The following is a 15,791-nucleotide window of genomic DNA, read 5'->3' as shown; positions in this document are numbered from 1 at the left end:
CGGGGTATGCCATAACTTGACAATTCCCCGCGTGACTCTGTATGCTTTTTGAAGTGTTGTGGAAGAGGTTGGATCTGGCTGAGAGGTGACGCTTATCGCGCGCCTTACCTCGTTGAACGATTGAAGGTTCCGACAGGTTTGTTGAAACTACTGGGGGTCGAGAAAGTGATCTTGTGATAATAGTGTGACAAATATTCAGACGTCATCGTCGATATTGTTATTATCTACAGCTTATCATTCTATGGGCTGACTGCAGCTCGAGTCTAATCATTGTAGTGTTGTGCGTATTTTTATTGCTGTAGCCAGGAGAATGAAGGGAACATATGGTTGGTATTCTTAACAATTCTAAAGCTGGTTAAAAGGACTGTTTCTTGCCTGAAAACTATCGACACTATCCACTAAAATATGTCTAATCAGACCACTTTGATGCCTGTGTCAGCAGCGAAGTCTCCTTTTGGCGCAAAGAAATGTACTTACACATTTATAAGACATGATGTCCGCCCCATTATCGACACAAGTCGGAGTGCCAGGCAACGTAACTCCTGCTTCAGACCCTCCACAGTTGGCTTCGGCATAGAAGACACAGTTGCCCTCAGCCCGGATGGACTTTGGGTTCAATGGGCCACTGTTGCAAGGTCCTGCTGTAGAAGTGGCCGGGTAGGCTTCAGTGCAAGATGTACCGGGCATGTCTTGTCCAAAGGTGAAGCAATCTGGAACACTCTCTGACGAGCTGATCTCGCGTGAGAAAGAGTTGATGTCGTCTGCGTTCAGAGTACAAGCACCATTACTGAAGGCAGTGACTAGGCGAATGATCAGTTGAAAAGTCAATAATACGGTACTGCCGACTTACTTTTCCAGCTGGCATTAGCGATGTGGAAGGTTGCCAGAGCGGCGATAATAGTAGTAATGGACAACTGCATGATTGTCTTCGGTGTATGGATTGAGGAGTGCTGTAACTGAAAATGGATGAGAAATCGTCGATATTGAGTTGAGCTGATGTCTTCTTATATCTCGTCTTGCAAGTGCTTGGGCTATGTTTTTGCTGTTTCACTATTTACCTCGCTTCAGTGCTCAGCAACAGTAGCGTTGGTCTTATAAAATTAATATTCATTCAGGAGTGAATCCTTCAATATAGTGAATTAGTTAGGCTGATCCAGAGGAGCTTGGACGTCGATCTTCATAGATTCATTGGCTAAATCTGGATAGTATTGTTTCGCTCTCTGCCGTCTCGCCAAACCCTGCAAAATCCTTAATCTTATATCGCATTGACCCGCTAAGTCAACCGCTGGAAAGCTGGAACGGAATTCCGCTTCTCTTCCCCTGGCCACCTTGTACACGTTTCTCATCCGCGGTAACCAGCTTTGTTTTCATCACGACTAGTTCACCCGGATCTTTCTCAACAAAGGATCGTGCAACTTGCCGTGGACCCATTGGAGAGAAGACGATGTCAGAGTCAGTAGTCCGGATGACCCGACGAAAACTGCAACCCGCTGAATGGCGGAGAATTGATCCATCATGGGATACGGGTACCTATATGTGTCAACTACTGCACCAGGTCAGATACCGATATCTTGACTTACCAGCCATTTTGGTAGTAGCACAACTCAATCCAGCACCAATAAACGACGGCCAAGATGGTGCTGGCAAACATCATGCTCCGCGTAGAGATAGTCGCTCGGGGACTGTACAGCAGTAAGTCTGGTACCAATAGCACAGCGGGTACAAGATGGTATCCAAGATCAGCCCAAGGATTGATGACAAGGTCTGCTGGCATAAGCAATGATGGATCGTGAAATTTGATAGACCAGTACAGGACAGCAATCATGACTTCAAGGGGAGTCGCAAGAAGTGAAATAGTATCTTTGGCCCTAGAGCAGCCATCATGAGTCGCAAGATCTGCAATGAGACCCAGAGATAATGTGATAAGAGACAAGGTGAGTCCCACGACAGTGAGGAGCTGAAAATACCATCCAAAAGAATCAGAGTACGCTGAGTCCCATGTTGTCAAGAGGTAAAAGCTATAGGAAAAAGAGAGTGTTCCAAGACTGTGTAAAAGAATCTTGGTTGGGCTAGCCTGTATAGGCGCACTGGTAGTAACACTGTATGCCATGTTCAATCTTGATTAGAGTTAATGAAATGAAGCTGTAAAGATGGCTCTTCAGTGGGTATTGTAATTATATCAGACGTTAGATCCTCTGAATAAGACCCTATAACGATATCTATAAATAACACCCAGCTGCAGCAAATTTTCCGCCGGACCCAAGGTCCACGATAAGGGCTCAGCCTCAGAGAGACTGATAAGATCGCAGCAATGTTGGGTGTCATTTACATGGGTGTAATGGCGTACCAGATTTAGTGCTTATTTTTCCGGTCAAGCGAAAATAGCTCGTGTCTCCTGCAGATTCGCCCCCATTCTCTTACATGAGCGGGCTCAAGGAGAATACAGTAAAAGCCCTAAGAATAGTGAGAAAACTGCACTTTAGCAAAACGTTGGCGCTGTTAGCGGGTTTCTGAACAGGTTACTAATGTTGTGCTGGTGACTTCAAAATAAGCTTTCAGCTGTCGTTACTAGACTAGGAATTGGTGCGTTAAGTAAGGAGACTGATTCTGTTAGTATCTCTCAATCATATATGAAACAATTATTCAGTGCAAAGGGTGTCTAAAAACAAGTCAACTGCTGCTGAGACCGCTTCCTACATGAGTGGTTTCACATGTCATCTTGTTCAACCATACCCAAATCCCCGGAAGAGATTTTACTCTGCAGCATCTCTACTTTTTCAGTACCACGTGGCGGAGCATCATTACCCCAAATAGCCGAACGAGGCCAATGATGAGTGTGTCTATGCGAGGCCAATGCAGCAGGGGTCATACAGCTTCTAAGACAACACAATAAGCGCCCGTAAAAGAGCCCTAGCTATCTGCATCTCCCAGGATATGACTGATAAAAAGCCCCAAAGTTTGACAGTTTCGGATTTCTCGAGCCACTTTGGGATTGTAGTGGTATTCGTAAGGCTTACAAGGCGCAGTGCATATGCGGCTCTACGGCATTAACCAATATTTACAAGGTATCTTGCAGAAAGAAAGTGGATCTGCGGATAACAGGCCAGAAGGAGTAAGAGCATCATCGATTTCTTCCGTGTACTACCATTTCTAGAAGGCAGTCAGAAATTCCCTCATTATAAGTGGCTATTCTTGTACTAAATCGTGGCTTATATGTTTCAAATGCGGCTTCGACTCCCTAATACCAAGCTTCTGAGATCCTGACATGTGAAGAAGGGTCAGTAGACGCGGGCCAGCCCGTCCGCCAGGCACTAAAATAGTATACATGATACCATGCCAGCTGGCATTTTAGACCCCAATCGTGCATGAGATAAGTGACATCGCTGGTATCATGACAGCGTTAATTTATTCAGCGGCGCTTATGAAACTTAATCCTTGACTAGCAGGGCTGAGCTAGTCGGCACCCGAAGATTAGAAGCTGTCACAGACCTAAAACGAATATGGTGAAATTTATGAGTGTCAATGTTGAGAGGAGATGTTGATTTTGATGTTGTACATATATAGCTTGGATCCACAGATCTACATCCTTGATGCTACCCAGTTGACAACTACTATTGTCTTCGCTAGATACTGAAGCAATGTTTCTCACAATTATACCCATCCTCTCCATTGTACTCTTAGCTTCCGTGCTTCGAGCTACGTTTAACTACTTCCGTGGCCCACTTTCACGCCTACCTGGACCATGGTATACCCATTTCACAGGCCTTCCGCTCCTTTACGCTAGAGCAGTCGGGACGAGCCGTCAGCATCTTCGCCATCTCCATAGAGTACACGGTCCAGTAGTTAGAGTCGGACCCAAAGAGGTTTCCATCAACAGCGTCGATGGCTACTACAAAGTCCATGGCGTGGGTAGCCACTGCCTGAAAGCACCTGTCTTTGACCATATCCGCTTCAGCCACTCGTCTATGCTCTTCACCATGCGAGATCCTCGTCTTCACTCAGAACGCAAACGAATTATTGGTCGCGGATTTGCGTCAATAAAAGAAGAACAAGAAGTGAAGATTCAGCGACTGGCTAGTCAGGCAGTGTCCAACATCAAGAAGGAGGTCGAAGACGGCCAGGCTGATGTTTACAAATGGTGGCGCTGCCTGGCAGTCGATGTTGTCAGTGAGATGGCCTTCGGCAAACCTTTCAAGTTGCTGCAATCAGGTGGCAAAGGCCTGCCGCTCTACACGGCTTTGGCGAATGCTGGCCCTTCTGTTGTTTTTCAAGCCATACTCCCTCGGCGGCTCATGTCTCTCTTCAAATGGTCTCCTATTTCCTGGCTCAGAGACGTCGGTCAAGTCACTGAAGTCATCTTCAACCGGGTAGGAACAGCCCTTGGAGAACTGCGAGTTTCATCAAATTGCGGCCCGAGCATCGCCCGTCACTTGTTGAGTCAAGAAGTGAATGGCAAGAAGCCCATCTTGAACGACGATGAGTTGAGCTCTGAGGTAAGCATGCTTCTTGTTGCGGGCTCGGATAGTACGGCTACTACTTTGACATATGCGACATGGGAGATTGTCAGAGACCCAGACCTCCGGAGGCAGATCGAGGAGGAGGTTATTAGCCTGGCTACCAACTTCACGGCCACGGATGTTGAGGGTCTATCTCTCTTGAATAGTGTCTTGGAAGAGGTGCTAAGGATGTATAATCCTGCAGCAGCACTTGTTGAGAGGCTCGTACCTCCGAGTGGAATCTCCGTTCATGACTGGCATATCCCTGGAGGCACAATGGTTTACACGACTGGATGGCTCATTTCCCGGCTTGAAAACGTTTTCCCCGAGCCAGATAAGTAAGTGTCTTTCATCCCAGGATAACCTGATCCAAGTGCTGACTTGAAAAGATTCGATGCTAGAAGATTCCTGAATCCGACACCAGAAATGAAAAGGGCACATGTACCATTTAATATTGGCGCAAGAAGATGTGTGGGTATGCATGTAGCTCGAACGGAGATCCTCGTCACATTGGCTATGCTCTTCCGTGAGTGTAGGGGCTTGCAATTGCATCATGGCATGACGGGTGAGATGATGACACAGGTCGGAGAGTTCTTTATAGTTCCCAAAGGAGGGCGGTGTGACATTGGTGTTTGAAGACGGGAGTTATACACAGCAATTATACTTTGATAGACGTTATAAATGAGAAGAATTTTAGTCTCAGCGTAAATTGGTATGTTCAAGATCGAGCCCAGGATCTGTTAAGCTCAAAGTCGCCACAGTTATTTTAATAGCGATCGTATATAGACTATGCTTCAGTATTTATCACATCTCGCAGTAAGGCATCCAAGTCCAACATGTCCGAACTCTCAATATTGAAAGCTAAATCATTCCTTGCAGAGCTTACCCCGAGTGCCGGTTCTTCGAAGAAAGTAGGGGCCCATGGCCCCTCTTCAATGTGATCTTGCACAGCCTCCCTGGAAAGCCATGGAGTCATCGTTGGCAATTGTGACCATGTACTGCTATTCGGCCTATTGAATCTTTCAAGTATAGAATTATCTGTGTCGTCCGCCATCATCTGGTTCAGGTCGATGAGGATAGGATCAGCCTGACCTGTCTGGCTTTCCGGAGGAGATTGCTGTTGAAGTGATGTCCCATAGGCTGATTCGCCACACTGGTTTAAACTCGGCTCTTCAGCCTCTTCGAGATTCGGTTCGCGTCTGACCGAGTAGCTTCTAAAGATCGACACCATAGCTCTCTGTACGGTCGATCGTAGTTGTTGGTTAGATGTATCATGTCGGACTATAAGCCCACTAGAGTCTAGCTCATCCAACATAATAGCAACTCCTTCTCGTTGGGCAAACTCTTGGATCCGACAAAAGTCTTCGGACTGTGTCGAATGAATGTATATCGTAGCAGGAGGATCAGTGTCAGGAAATAGGATCGACCATACTGTATACCATTGTTGTTCAACTGAACCCTTACTCTTCAATGACAGCTTGTTCTTCTGCTGCTGAGATATCCCTTCTAATTTTGCGGATGGACCTCTCATGCATGATCTCTCTAAAACATGGAAGTCAAAAAGACTGAAATCTTTGAAAGTTTCGTAGCAGATCTGACAGTAGTATTTCGGTGTATGGCGCCGCGTTAGGTGTTGCTTTAAGTGTGCGATGGTATCGTTCTTCTTCAGGAAGCAATCCCAATACTTTTCAGGGTCTTGTTTCCAGTATGGACATGCCAGAAACTGTGACCTCCCCTCGCACTGTGAATGGCTAATCTTGCCTCTTTTCGATGGCGGGTCGTTCCTTTTATCTCTGCCATCGTTTCCACGGTCGTCATCTTGCCGTTGATTCTTCCGCGCCCGGGTCAAGCTTGTCCCATCCCTAGTACCAGAAGAACTCGCAGAACCGCTTTTTGCAGGCTGTTTTCCCTTTGAACTACATCCGCTTGATTCACCCCTCAATTTCACTTCGTGCTGACCTAGAACGGCTAGACGGTGGAATACTCGGTTAAAGATCCGGAATCCTGGACTGTTCCTGTCTGGTAGGTCCGTTCCTTCTGAATCACCAGAGACTGAAACAACTTCGATATCAGATGATACCGTTGGCGAGCATGAAGGGTTCTGAGACCTTATACTCAGCCCCGACGCATCAGGTAGCTCGCTAGGCTCCCTCGAGACCTCAGGTTGTTTCCTCAATTTAGACTGGAAGTCATGTCCAGACTTCTCGCCCTCCTTAATAACCTGGCGCTCATGTTGTTGCTGTATCGCAGGTGGTTCTGCCCGAGCTTGACGTCCGAAACTTTGGGGGAGTGGTAAATCTAGGACGGACGGAAGTCGAACTTGCCGCTGACGCTCTCGTAGTGTCGCAATTGGTTTTTTCGGAGCTAATGAGAAGAAGCTTTCGGGGAGTGGGGCATCCAGAATGGACAGGCCCTTGACTTGCCGCTCATGGTCTTGTAGTTTCGCACGTGGCTTTGCCCAATCTTGAGGTGCGAAACGTTCAGCGAGTTGGAAATCCTGGTTGGACGAATGTTGGGGGCCTGGTGATCGCTGCCTGTTTTGAAAGGTAGGCGATGGCCGGTATGCTTCATATTCATCATTTCCATATTCTGGAGCATTCTGTAAAAGTTGTGAAATCTTGTTTGGAGCTATGGGTTGAGGGTTGAAAGGTTGCTGACTAGTCACGTCCTGATCTGCATATTCCGGACGGCCTTTCCCCTTGGGGGGCTGACCAGGTTGCCTAGATTGCTGGAAATGGGGACTAGGACTCTTGAATTGCCATTCTTGATGAAATGGGTCGAAGGGTTGACTGAAAGGACTATAAGCGCCGGCACCCTGTGAGATGGCCCCGGGTACTACGTTAGGAGGGACAAAGGCTGTGGAACGCGGTGTTCCAGAGAATATGCAGTCTTCTTTCATTCTTTGACAATTGTTGCATTTACCACCAGGTGGATCTGGCCGGCCACTGCATCTGATCTGTGAGATATTAGTAGCTAGCCCCTGGCCAGAAAGTGCGCCACTTTATGGCAAAACAGACCTTCCGCTTACTACAATATCTGCAGGCGATTGAGGTTCTCTGTTGTGGAGCAGGCGTTGTTCCTTGAATAGAGAAGGGAGGAGCCGGAGAGGGAACCGGAAAGACATAGCCGAGGTCAAGAGAGCTAGGAGAATCTCCTAAGTATCTATTATCATAATATGAGTAATCTGGATCACTGCTGGGGAGGGGCTGATTCAATGTTTGATTCTGCGTAGAATACCCAAGCTGTTCCGATGGGCCTGAATCTGCCTTCGAAGGTCCCTCCATAGAGGGAGACCCATGCATATTGAAGACAGTTTAGGTTGAAAGGTGTAGACTTGCGTATGGTGCATCAATCTATTTGATCGTTTTCCAGAAAGGTCGACGCGATTCAGGCTGATATTTCGCTGTTTAAATGCGGTCAATATGCACAGACATAAGATGACATGAATTCCAACTCTTGTGATTCCGAGCTAAAAACTCAGATGCAGCAAGATCATTTGTGGGGAGTGAGATAATGCGAGGCGCGTGCTGACCGCACATATGTGTTTATGAATCTGGTTGGCCAATTATCTACCAATCAACTCATCCAATATCTTCAAGTAACCACCAATTATCGCTGATTGATGACCTTGTCAATCTCCTTCACCGCCGCAAAAAGATCATTATCATGATATTTCCTCGCAACAACCTGCAAATTGATAGGCGCTCCCTCAAAATCACCCTCCGCCCAGAATTGTCTAACATGTTCCTCTTCTTTACTCAAAGGAACGCTATTTGTTGGGTAACTCTCGGTTCCTTTCGCACCAGCCTTGATAGGCGTAGGAATAACCATGCCGGGGTAGTCAACGTAGTTCCAGAGTGCAGTGTAATTCCAGTAAAGAGCCGTCTCGTGAGAACAGGCTGGGCCAACGAAGACAGGACAAATGACGAAGTCGACATCTTGTGACTCCCAATGCTCTGCGAAACGACATCTGAAGTCATCGCGTTCTACCCGAAGTTTGAGAACACCATTGGCGTCGAGACCAGGACCTTCGGCGTCTTGGATGATCCATTTCGTCAAGACATTCATGGGTTCGTTCGTGGCTGAGAGATAGGCTTTGACTGTTTTGCCTCCATCAGGCCAGTATGCGCGACGAATACCCTTCATGGCCTCTTCCGTTCCGTAAGGCTGGAAAGGCTTGACGTCGAAGCCTTTTGAACGAAGCTCACCGACCGCCCATTCCAGGGCTTTTGTGACAGGTGGCTGGGGAGTGATGACGCCATCATTCATCATGACTCCGATCTTGAGAGGCTTCTCCTCCGTCAGTCTGCCAGTCCACTGAAGAGGGACAAGCCGCGGATCTTTCAGCCAAGGGCGAGTACCGGAGACGACCGACATGAGGAGATCAACATCCCGGAGCGAGGTGCACATTGGCCCAGCTGAACATAAGACATTGAGTTCGGCGGCGAAACCACCCGGTAAGAAGTCTTTCTGGGGGAAGACGTAAGACGTCGTTTTGAGGCCATAGATTCCACAGAAGCCAGCTGGTCCACGAACACTTCCTCCAATGTCTGTACCAATACCCAAAATCGACCCACGGAGAGCGATAAGAGCCGCCTCGCCACCAGTAGATCCTCCAGCCGAAAGATTGATATTATGAGGATTCAACGTCCTTCCCCAAGGCGATGTAGTCTCAAGATGCATAATCGACTGCGGCTGATTCGTCTTACAGAATAGCACAGCCCCCGCGTCCCGAAGAATCTTGACCAACTGACAATCCTCTCTGTCAAGTTTTCGAGTCGCCAAGTATCCAACATTCGACCACTGGTTGCTAGCCGGCATGTGTTCCTTGATACTGACTGGCACGCCATGCAAAGGGCCGCAAGTCGTTCCAGAGTTCTCTTGATATTGATCAAGAAGCTGGGCCGTCAGTACCGCCTTTTCGAACCACCATTGTGTCAAGCAGCAAGTAAGCTGGTGAGCGATGATAGCTCTTTTTGCAAAGGCAGTGACGACAGCGACGGATGTGAATTTTCGTGATGCGATAGCAGCTGCTAGCGCTGTGGCGTCGTAGTTCTCTGTGATGTCGATTTCTTGATCGGTCAAGATGCCGCAGGATTTGGGGATGCCGGTGACGTTCTTTGGGGGATTGTCGATGAGGCTTTTTGGAAGACGGAGCTCGTCTGGGACAGTGCTGCCGAATTCCTCGAGGATGGATGTCCGGAGAGCTTCATACTCTGGCGGGCCGGTTTGAAGAGGGACTGGTTGAATGACGGGGACGATTTTCGATGACATGATAGCGATGACCTTCTGATAAGATGGTAGATATGAATTGAGGTGAGAGACAAGGTGTCATGAGAGGCTGCATTTATATACGTAATCGCGGAGTTTTCCTCATGCCGACTTGAACGGTACAGGCTGGCATTACCAGCACAAGCAATCAAGCCCCCCATTTTATTCTGACGTCTTCAGTGCTTCACGAACCATGATAAGAATCCCTGCCGATCTTTCATCTTGAAATGGTGCCTAGCCGCATGGCAACCAATGAGATGTATTACCGCGTACCACCATAAAGTTCCCCGCATTGTGTTCATGATCGCGGTCTCATAGACTTTCCCATTTCGTCAAGTCTTACCGTTAGCGACATGAGCTAGACTTACTCCTATCAACTAAATAACGACAGTTGATAGCGCGAGATAATCTCTCTGTGTCCATGTCAGCGACTTTATCATGCTTACCCCGCGTTTCGCTTGTCGATGCCAAGGGACTACGACTAGAGATACCTAAACGGTCAAGCTCTAATCCAGAAGTGATAAGGCGTTTGTCGGTGGCTTCTTATCGGGCTTGGAACTGCCGCGCGAGAGATCGTCGCTGGAAGCGCTCCTTACGTCCGAGAAGTGATATCTCATGGTGGAGTGGACCATGATAGATAGATTAAGCGTCAAATGCCTATCACATCGCATGTATATATACCCAGGCTCTGGTATCAATTACCAGTGGATAAATAACACCCTTTTCCACTCTTTGTAACTTCACTGCCGTAACATTGTCCACGCAATGGCTCAGGCCTACTCTGAAATCGTCCCCGGCACAGTCCACCTTGTGGATGCTGGCCGCAGCGATGGCAACGACATTGAACTTGTCCCTCGTCCCAGTGCCGACCCAGAAGACCCCCTCAATTGGAGCAGACGTCGCAAGCTCATCTCTGCAGCCATGGTGTTCGTCTACACCCTCGGCGTTGGTCTTCCCTCTACTCTTCAGTACTCTGTACTCGTTGAAATCTCCCAAGACACGGGTATCTCTATCGCCGACTTGGTTCAAGGCACTGGTGTCATGTTCCTCTTTCTCGGCTGGAGCTGTCTGTTCTGGCAGCCCATTGCCCTGACGTATGGAAGACGAGGTGTTTATCTCATTTCCACTGTCGCTGCTGTGCCCTTGATGGTCTGGACTGCTTATTCACGATCTGCTGGGGAGTGGTACGCTCATCGTATCCTTCTCGGCTTCTTCGTTTCGCCTATTGAGTCGCTGCCCGAAGTCAGTATTCCTGATATCTTCTTTGCGCATGAACGAGGAACGTGGATGAGTTTGTATGTCTTTGCATTGTTTGGCTCCAATTTCTTAGCACCAGTGGTTGCTGGCTTCTTCGCCGATGCGTACGGTTGGCGGTGGACCATGCATTTCGGTGCCATTTTCGCTGCATTCAGCTTTGTCATTCTCTTCTTCTTTATGGAGGAGACGATCTATTTCCGTCCGACTTTTGAGGGCCTTGAGGATCAGGATGAACCAGTGAAGGGCCAAGCGGAGAATGAGCTTGGCTCCGCACAGAATATCCCCGAAAGACCTACGACGAAGGAGGGTGCTGGCGTTATCATCAACAGTGATCAGCTGCAGGGCACGGTCCACACAAAAAAGAGTCTTGCTACTCATCTCAAGCTCTTTGCCAGAAAGGATGGTCGCCCAAGCAAAACAAACATGTTCAAGTCCATGTTGGCTCCACTTCCTCTCATGGTCCTCTTCCCCAATGTCGCCTGGGCAGGGTTCATCTACGGCATTAACCTTTGCTGGTACAATGTCTTGAACGCCACCACTAGCCCTATCCTCAGTGCGTCGCCATATAACTGGTCTACCAGCATGGTCGGCTTGATCTATGTTGGTCCTATCATCGGCGCTGTTCTGGGATGTCTTTGGTCTGGTGTCATTGCCGATCGCATTACGCTCTCGCTTGCTCGAAGGAACAATGGTGTTCGAGAGCCTGAGCAGCGACTTTGGCCATTAGCTTTATCCGCCTTCCTATCTTGCGTCGGGCTCATCGTCTGGGGCGTCGGCGCTGATAACGACATTCACTGGGCTGGATTGGCTATTGGCCTGATGGTTCTCACTTTCAGCTGTGTCACTGGCGGATCGATCGCTTTGTCTTACAATGTCGATTGCTTCAAGGATATCAGCGGCGACACCACTACTTCTATCATCATCATCCGCAATACGCTGGGTTTCGCCATTTCTTATGGCATTACACCCTGGTATAGCAACATGGGTCTGCAGAATTGTTTCATTATGGCGGGATTCCTGTCTCTTGGATGTACTAGTACTTTTCTGTTCATGATTTGGAAGGGCAAGAGTCTGCGACGTCATGCTGCGCCGAGATATTGGAACCACGTTCAGAAGATGCTGCAGCACTAGGGTCAGTATCACTGGGAGGGTCGAAGTCATTCTCTTCTACAGCTAGCTAGCAATATTGAGTTACCACGTATTTAATAAACCAACTTGTCTTTGTTGGTCCCGAATAGTCTCACTGTGTTCTCAAAGCCTGCCTCTCGATCATCAGCTTCATCAGCTTTCTCTGTCTCCAAGATTCTCTGACGGCTCTTCAAAAGCTCAGTTGCGACGTCGCACCATTCTACCTCTGCCTTCTCGTGCTTGATATCTGGTATAAGCGTAGCATTCAACTTGGTCGGTCCTAATCGGCCATCACGCTTCCTGAATTGACCATCCACAATGACAGCATCGATATCAGAAGGAGCCGAGTGCAGAATGATAGCACCAATGGGATCTTCCTCAGCAGCACAGATCATCGCAGGGCTCAACGTGTCCCAGATTACAAGATCAGCAATTTTGCCCTCCTCCAAAGATCCAATCCGATCGCTCATCTTGATCGCCCTTGCGCCGCCAATCGTGCCCAGTTGGAATGCGTCTTGAGCAGAAACTTGGGCTCTGGCAGGTACCTTGCCCGCCTCAAGGATCTGGCCGTTACGGCGAGCACGTTCAGCTTGAAGACCAACCTTCATCTGAGCAACAATGCTGCCTGTATTGTTACTGTGACAGTCAATGCCAAGGGAACTAATCCCCTTTGCATTTTCTTGGAAGCACACAGGCCAGCCATGACCCATCTGAAGCTCAGTGTCTGGGGTTGAAGAAATTGCTGCTCCAACCTTCTGAAGCTTTTGTGCATCCGAGTCGTTTAGGGGAGTCGCATGAGAAAGAAGAATGTCCTTCTCGAGAAGCCCATAACTCTCAAGTAAGTCTACCGTCGAACCCGCTGTAATTCCTTTCATCAGCAACAAGACATACCAAGAGACACATGTGAACTTACGAAGAAGACTTGGGACGTAGTGAGATGTGATAGTCTTGATACCCAAGCTACGAACTTGGTTGAAAATGTTAACAATTACCTCCTTTGGAAGGAAGAAGGAGTCAAACGCGAAGCCCATCGTCACCCTACCGTTGGCGAACGGACCAGCTTTGCACAGTGAGGTCAACTGCTCGAAAAGCCAAGCTGGAAGGATGTCTTCTTCCATTTCAAAAGGCTTCCAGGTCTTGACCCTGCCAGTAGGACAGTAGCAGTAGATAGACCTGATACCAGATGAGATGGTTGCTGAAAGAGCCGCATTGTCTCGAGATAATCATTAGTCACTGGTTTTTTCCGAGATATGAACCATGAGCCACTCACTGTGCTCTGGAGAGTATGAGATATGGGCGTGATCTGCGATTGTAGTCGTCCCTGCCTCGAGGGCTTCAAGACATCCACCAAGCTGACCCCAGAACACGTCTTGGGGTTTGTAACTGTGCGAGGCCATGTTTCCTGGTACATGAAGTGTTAGCAACTCGTGTTGTGAGCCAGTCATACATCACCAACCTGGTACCATGTACTCCAGCAGCGAATGATCGGCATGTCTCCCCTTGAGTTGAGTCTGCCAAACATGATGGTGAGTATCGACAAATCCCGGTGAGATAATCTTTGCCGTGCAATCGATAACCTCAGTTGACTCAGATGGAGGATCAATGTGGGCCGCGATGCGAGCAATTTTATTGCCCTCAATCAACAAAGAATGGTTCTTGAGTGGAAGGATATGATCATCCCCAGGGCCCTTTGGAACAAGTAGAGTAGCGTTTTGCAGCAGAATAGACTGGTATGAAGACATATTTGAAGCTTATCGCCAGATTAGCAAAGGTGAAGTAGCGAAAAACTGGTTTGGAAGAGTTCATAAGAGAAGTGCCGTAGACTCGGACTTATATGCCGTCAAAGCCGAGAACAAAGAATGAAGCCACAACCGCATTCCTGGGTGAGGGGTTATCACTGACGTGTGGATAACTCCATCCAGTGTTTGCCAATAATGAAGGATTCTGATTCGCCTCCTGCATCCTTCCGTTGGCATAACCAACAGCGTGCCACCACCAACAAAGACATTGATTTAGCCTCTAAATAATGATATCACGTCAGCCACCGTTTCAAAAGCCTTATCCCAGGGGCTGGTTAGTTGCACAGCATTTGTTATTCCGGAGCTAACTCAATGTGATTCTCTGGGGAAGTCGGGATTAGAGACAGCATTGAAGAGATAAGTTTTTTCATTGCCGTTTACGTCCTAACTACGTCACATTCGGCAACAGAACTGCTCCGAGGTCCAGACTGTTTTCTTTGTCTGAGGATCTATGACTAATAAGTTCTTACAAAGCCGATACTTCGGGATTGCGTTGAATTGCCGGAGGATTCAGAACCATGTTGTTTATGGAGCTTTCTTATAAATCAGCCGTCCTGGGCCCTTGTACTAACTAGCATTCCGCTATTCGCACTTAATGCAAGTTGCAACTTGTACACTGACCGCACAGTTCTATTATCGACTCGAATCAGCTGATAACAGAGTGATAGTTGCTATAAACCTTGAGCTAGCAGCTAATTGTAATATAGAGGTTTCGCTCTAAGGATGCCGGCTAACTCAATTTGTACCGCGTGCAAAGATGATGGGAGTTTTTGTAATTCTTCACAGTAGTAGTCATCGTTCCCCGGAATTGAGAGAAAAGGCATAGCGTTTGCTACGCGAGAAATCTTATTAGCCTCACTTTTCGGGGCTGCGGGTTGGTGTCAGAACAAGCTGCATCGTCATAGCGCTCAATTAGCGTCTGACTCAGCATCCAACAGGGGGCTTGGTGTAGGGGTATCACGTTCGCTTTGCATTGTTTCGAATGCTTGCGAAAGGCCGGGGGTTCAAATCCCTCAGCCTCCATTTTTGCATTTCGTGTCAGTAGTAAAGGATAAATAGCGACTGGTGTCTTATGCAGTTGCAATCAATTGGCACTGCTCTTTATCCCATCGCTGCTGTGTTTATGGCAATAGACAACAAGGCCGCTTACTCCCCTTGTACTTTGTTTCGCGGGCTTCTCGTTGATTTATTGTCTCAAATTCTGACTCTACTTAACTTCAGTGTGAAATTGACAGTCTTATCGTCTTACCAGATCTAAGCAAATGGCTGGCGGGTTGACCAGTTTCACATTGCTTGTATCAGATTGGTGGCTGTGTCTCGTTGGACCGTTCAAGGGCTGGCCGCCACAACGCACCCTGAATGGAACGACACTGGAAATCGATGATAAGATGTCTCGAATAACGACAAAAAGAACAGAAAATGCAAAATTTTACTCCGATGGAGGGAGTCGAACCCTCCTCGCCGCGGTGAATATTTCGTAATGAAAACGCGGAATGATAACCGATACACCACACCGGATATTTTGTTGTTCGTCAGCAAATTTGTTCTACCTCATATTGGCTCAGCTGCATTTACTCACCACCGAGCATTATTTCTGTCACCTGAATAGCATATATTTCTCATGCGTATCCAATAAATGTGTCAATACACGTAGCTGATTTTTCTTTGCTCCATTCATGACAGGTTCCCCCCGAGTTGGGCGTTTGAATGATGCATTCGTCCTTCTTAGGTTTTTGTCCCCAACCTGCATTTCCATCGGACTTTGAAACTTCTGACAAATCAGTATTTCTACTGTATACCGTTTCAGATTGTCTTCGAAACCAACCATCTTACTTCCTTC

General features: G+C 47.8%; 8 protein-coding genes and 2 non-coding genes across 10 annotated transcripts; 4 read left to right on the top strand and 6 right to left on the bottom strand.

The window, feature by feature from the left end:
* Window positions 1-409: 409 nt before the first annotated feature.
* On the bottom strand, window positions 410-920 carry BKA55DRAFT_687385 (uncharacterized protein; the record flags this gene model as incomplete). Its single annotated transcript, XM_046199058.1, has 3 exons — window positions 410-421; window positions 478-800; window positions 851-920. The coding sequence occupies 3 exons, from the start codon at window positions 918-920 to the stop codon at window positions 410-412; spliced, it is 405 nt and encodes a 134-aa protein (XP_046051808.1).
* A 268-nt stretch (window positions 921-1,188) lies between these two features.
* Window positions 1,189-2,164, bottom strand: BKA55DRAFT_562049 (FAR-17a/AIG1-like protein). The gene is made up of 2 exons (XM_046192217.1): window positions 1,581-2,164; window positions 1,189-1,530 (listed from the first exon to the last, which is right to left on the bottom strand). The coding sequence occupies exons 1-2, from the start codon at window positions 2,108-2,110 to the stop codon at window positions 1,377-1,379; spliced, it is 684 nt and encodes a 227-aa protein (XP_046051807.1). The 5' UTR covers window positions 2,111-2,164; the 3' UTR covers window positions 1,189-1,376.
* Window positions 2,165-3,611: 1,447 nt separating this feature from the next.
* On the top strand, window positions 3,612-5,132 carry BKA55DRAFT_673469 (cytochrome P450; the record flags this gene model as incomplete). Its single annotated transcript, XM_046198030.1, has 2 exons — window positions 3,612-4,834; window positions 4,886-5,132. The coding sequence occupies exons 1-2, from the start codon at window positions 3,639-3,641 to the stop codon at window positions 5,130-5,132; spliced, it is 1,443 nt and encodes a 480-aa protein (XP_046051806.1). The 5' UTR covers window positions 3,612-3,638.
* Window positions 5,133-5,167: 35 nt separating this feature from the next.
* On the bottom strand, window positions 5,168-7,981 carry BKA55DRAFT_562046 (uncharacterized protein). Its single transcript, XM_046192216.1, has 2 exons — window positions 7,514-7,981; window positions 5,168-7,452 (listed from the first exon to the last, which is right to left on the bottom strand). The coding sequence occupies exons 1-2, from the start codon at window positions 7,796-7,798 to the stop codon at window positions 5,284-5,286; spliced, it is 2,454 nt and encodes an 817-aa protein (XP_046051805.1). The 5' UTR covers window positions 7,799-7,981; the 3' UTR covers window positions 5,168-5,283.
* A 16-nt stretch (window positions 7,982-7,997) lies between these two features.
* On the bottom strand, window positions 7,998-9,939 carry BKA55DRAFT_562045 (amidase signature domain-containing protein). The gene has a single exon (XM_046192215.1). It carries the CDS (start codon window positions 9,768-9,770, stop codon window positions 8,106-8,108), a length of 1,665 nt encoding a protein of 554 aa, XP_046051804.1. The 5' UTR covers window positions 9,771-9,939; the 3' UTR covers window positions 7,998-8,105.
* A 207-nt stretch (window positions 9,940-10,146) lies between these two features.
* Window positions 10,147-10,475, top strand: BKA55DRAFT_562044 (uncharacterized protein). The gene has a single exon (XM_046192214.1). The coding sequence runs from the start codon at window positions 10,189-10,191 to the stop codon at window positions 10,399-10,401; it is 213 nt and encodes a 70-aa protein (XP_046051803.1). The 5' UTR covers window positions 10,147-10,188; the 3' UTR covers window positions 10,402-10,475.
* On the top strand, window positions 10,470-12,240 carry BKA55DRAFT_562043 (major facilitator superfamily domain-containing protein). The gene has a single exon (XM_046192213.1). It carries the CDS (start codon window positions 10,533-10,535, stop codon window positions 12,153-12,155), a length of 1,623 nt encoding a protein of 540 aa, XP_046051802.1. The 5' UTR covers window positions 10,470-10,532; the 3' UTR covers window positions 12,156-12,240.
* BKA55DRAFT_506206 (uncharacterized protein) lies at window positions 12,227-13,894 on the bottom strand (the record flags this gene model as incomplete). Its single annotated transcript, XM_046187247.1, has 4 exons — window positions 12,227-13,011; window positions 13,066-13,365; window positions 13,423-13,554; window positions 13,609-13,894. 4 exons carry the CDS (start codon window positions 13,892-13,894, stop codon window positions 12,227-12,229), a joined length of 1,503 nt encoding a protein of 500 aa, XP_046051801.1.
* Window positions 13,895-14,888: 994 nt separating this feature from the next.
* Window positions 14,889-14,974, top strand: BKA55DRAFT_t132. The gene has a single exon. It is a non-coding gene; the product is annotated as a tRNA-Ala (tRNA).
* A 409-nt stretch (window positions 14,975-15,383) lies between these two features.
* On the bottom strand, window positions 15,384-15,469 carry BKA55DRAFT_t99. The gene has a single exon. It is a non-coding gene; the product is annotated as a tRNA-Glu (tRNA).
* Between the last annotated feature and the right edge of the window lie 322 nt (window positions 15,470-15,791).

This window comes from Fusarium redolens (genome assembly GCF_020744475.1).
Source record: "Fusarium redolens strain MPI-CAGE-AT-0023 chromosome Unknown BKA55scaffold_5, whole genome shotgun sequence".
NCBI classification, from domain to species: domain Eukaryota; kingdom Fungi; phylum Ascomycota; class Sordariomycetes; order Hypocreales; family Nectriaceae; genus Fusarium; species Fusarium redolens.
This window is presented reverse-complemented; position numbering and strand designations above follow the sequence as displayed.

What these genes read in the sequence shown, in the direction of transcription:
- BKA55DRAFT_562045 (XM_046192215.1), bottom strand. Translation starts at nt 9,770, where the DNA reads ATGTCATCGAAAATCGTCCCCGTCATTCAACCAGTCCCTCTTCAAACC.
- BKA55DRAFT_562044 (XM_046192214.1), top strand. Translation starts at nt 10,189, where the DNA reads ATGTCAGCGACTTTATCATGCTTACCCCGCGTTTCGCTTGTCGATGCC.
- BKA55DRAFT_562043 (XM_046192213.1), top strand. Translation starts at nt 10,533, where the DNA reads ATGGCTCAGGCCTACTCTGAAATCGTCCCCGGCACAGTCCACCTTGTG.
- BKA55DRAFT_562046 (XM_046192216.1), bottom strand. Translation starts at nt 7,798, where the DNA reads ATGCATGGGTCTCCCTCTATGGAGGGACCTTCGAAGGCAGATTCAGGC. An exon ending in GATATTGTAGTAAGCGGAAG is followed by an intron (nt 7,453 to 7,513) that starts GTCTGTTTTGCC and finishes AATATCTCACAG; the next exon opens with ATCAGATGCAGTGGCCGGCC.
- BKA55DRAFT_562049 (XM_046192217.1), bottom strand. Translation starts at nt 2,110, where the DNA reads ATGGCATACAGTGTTACTACCAGTGCGCCTATACAGGCTAGCCCAACC. An exon ending in TGCTACTACCAAAATGGCTG is followed by an intron (nt 1,531 to 1,580) that starts GTAAGTCAAGAT and finishes TGACACATATAG; the next exon opens with GTACCCGTATCCCATGATGG.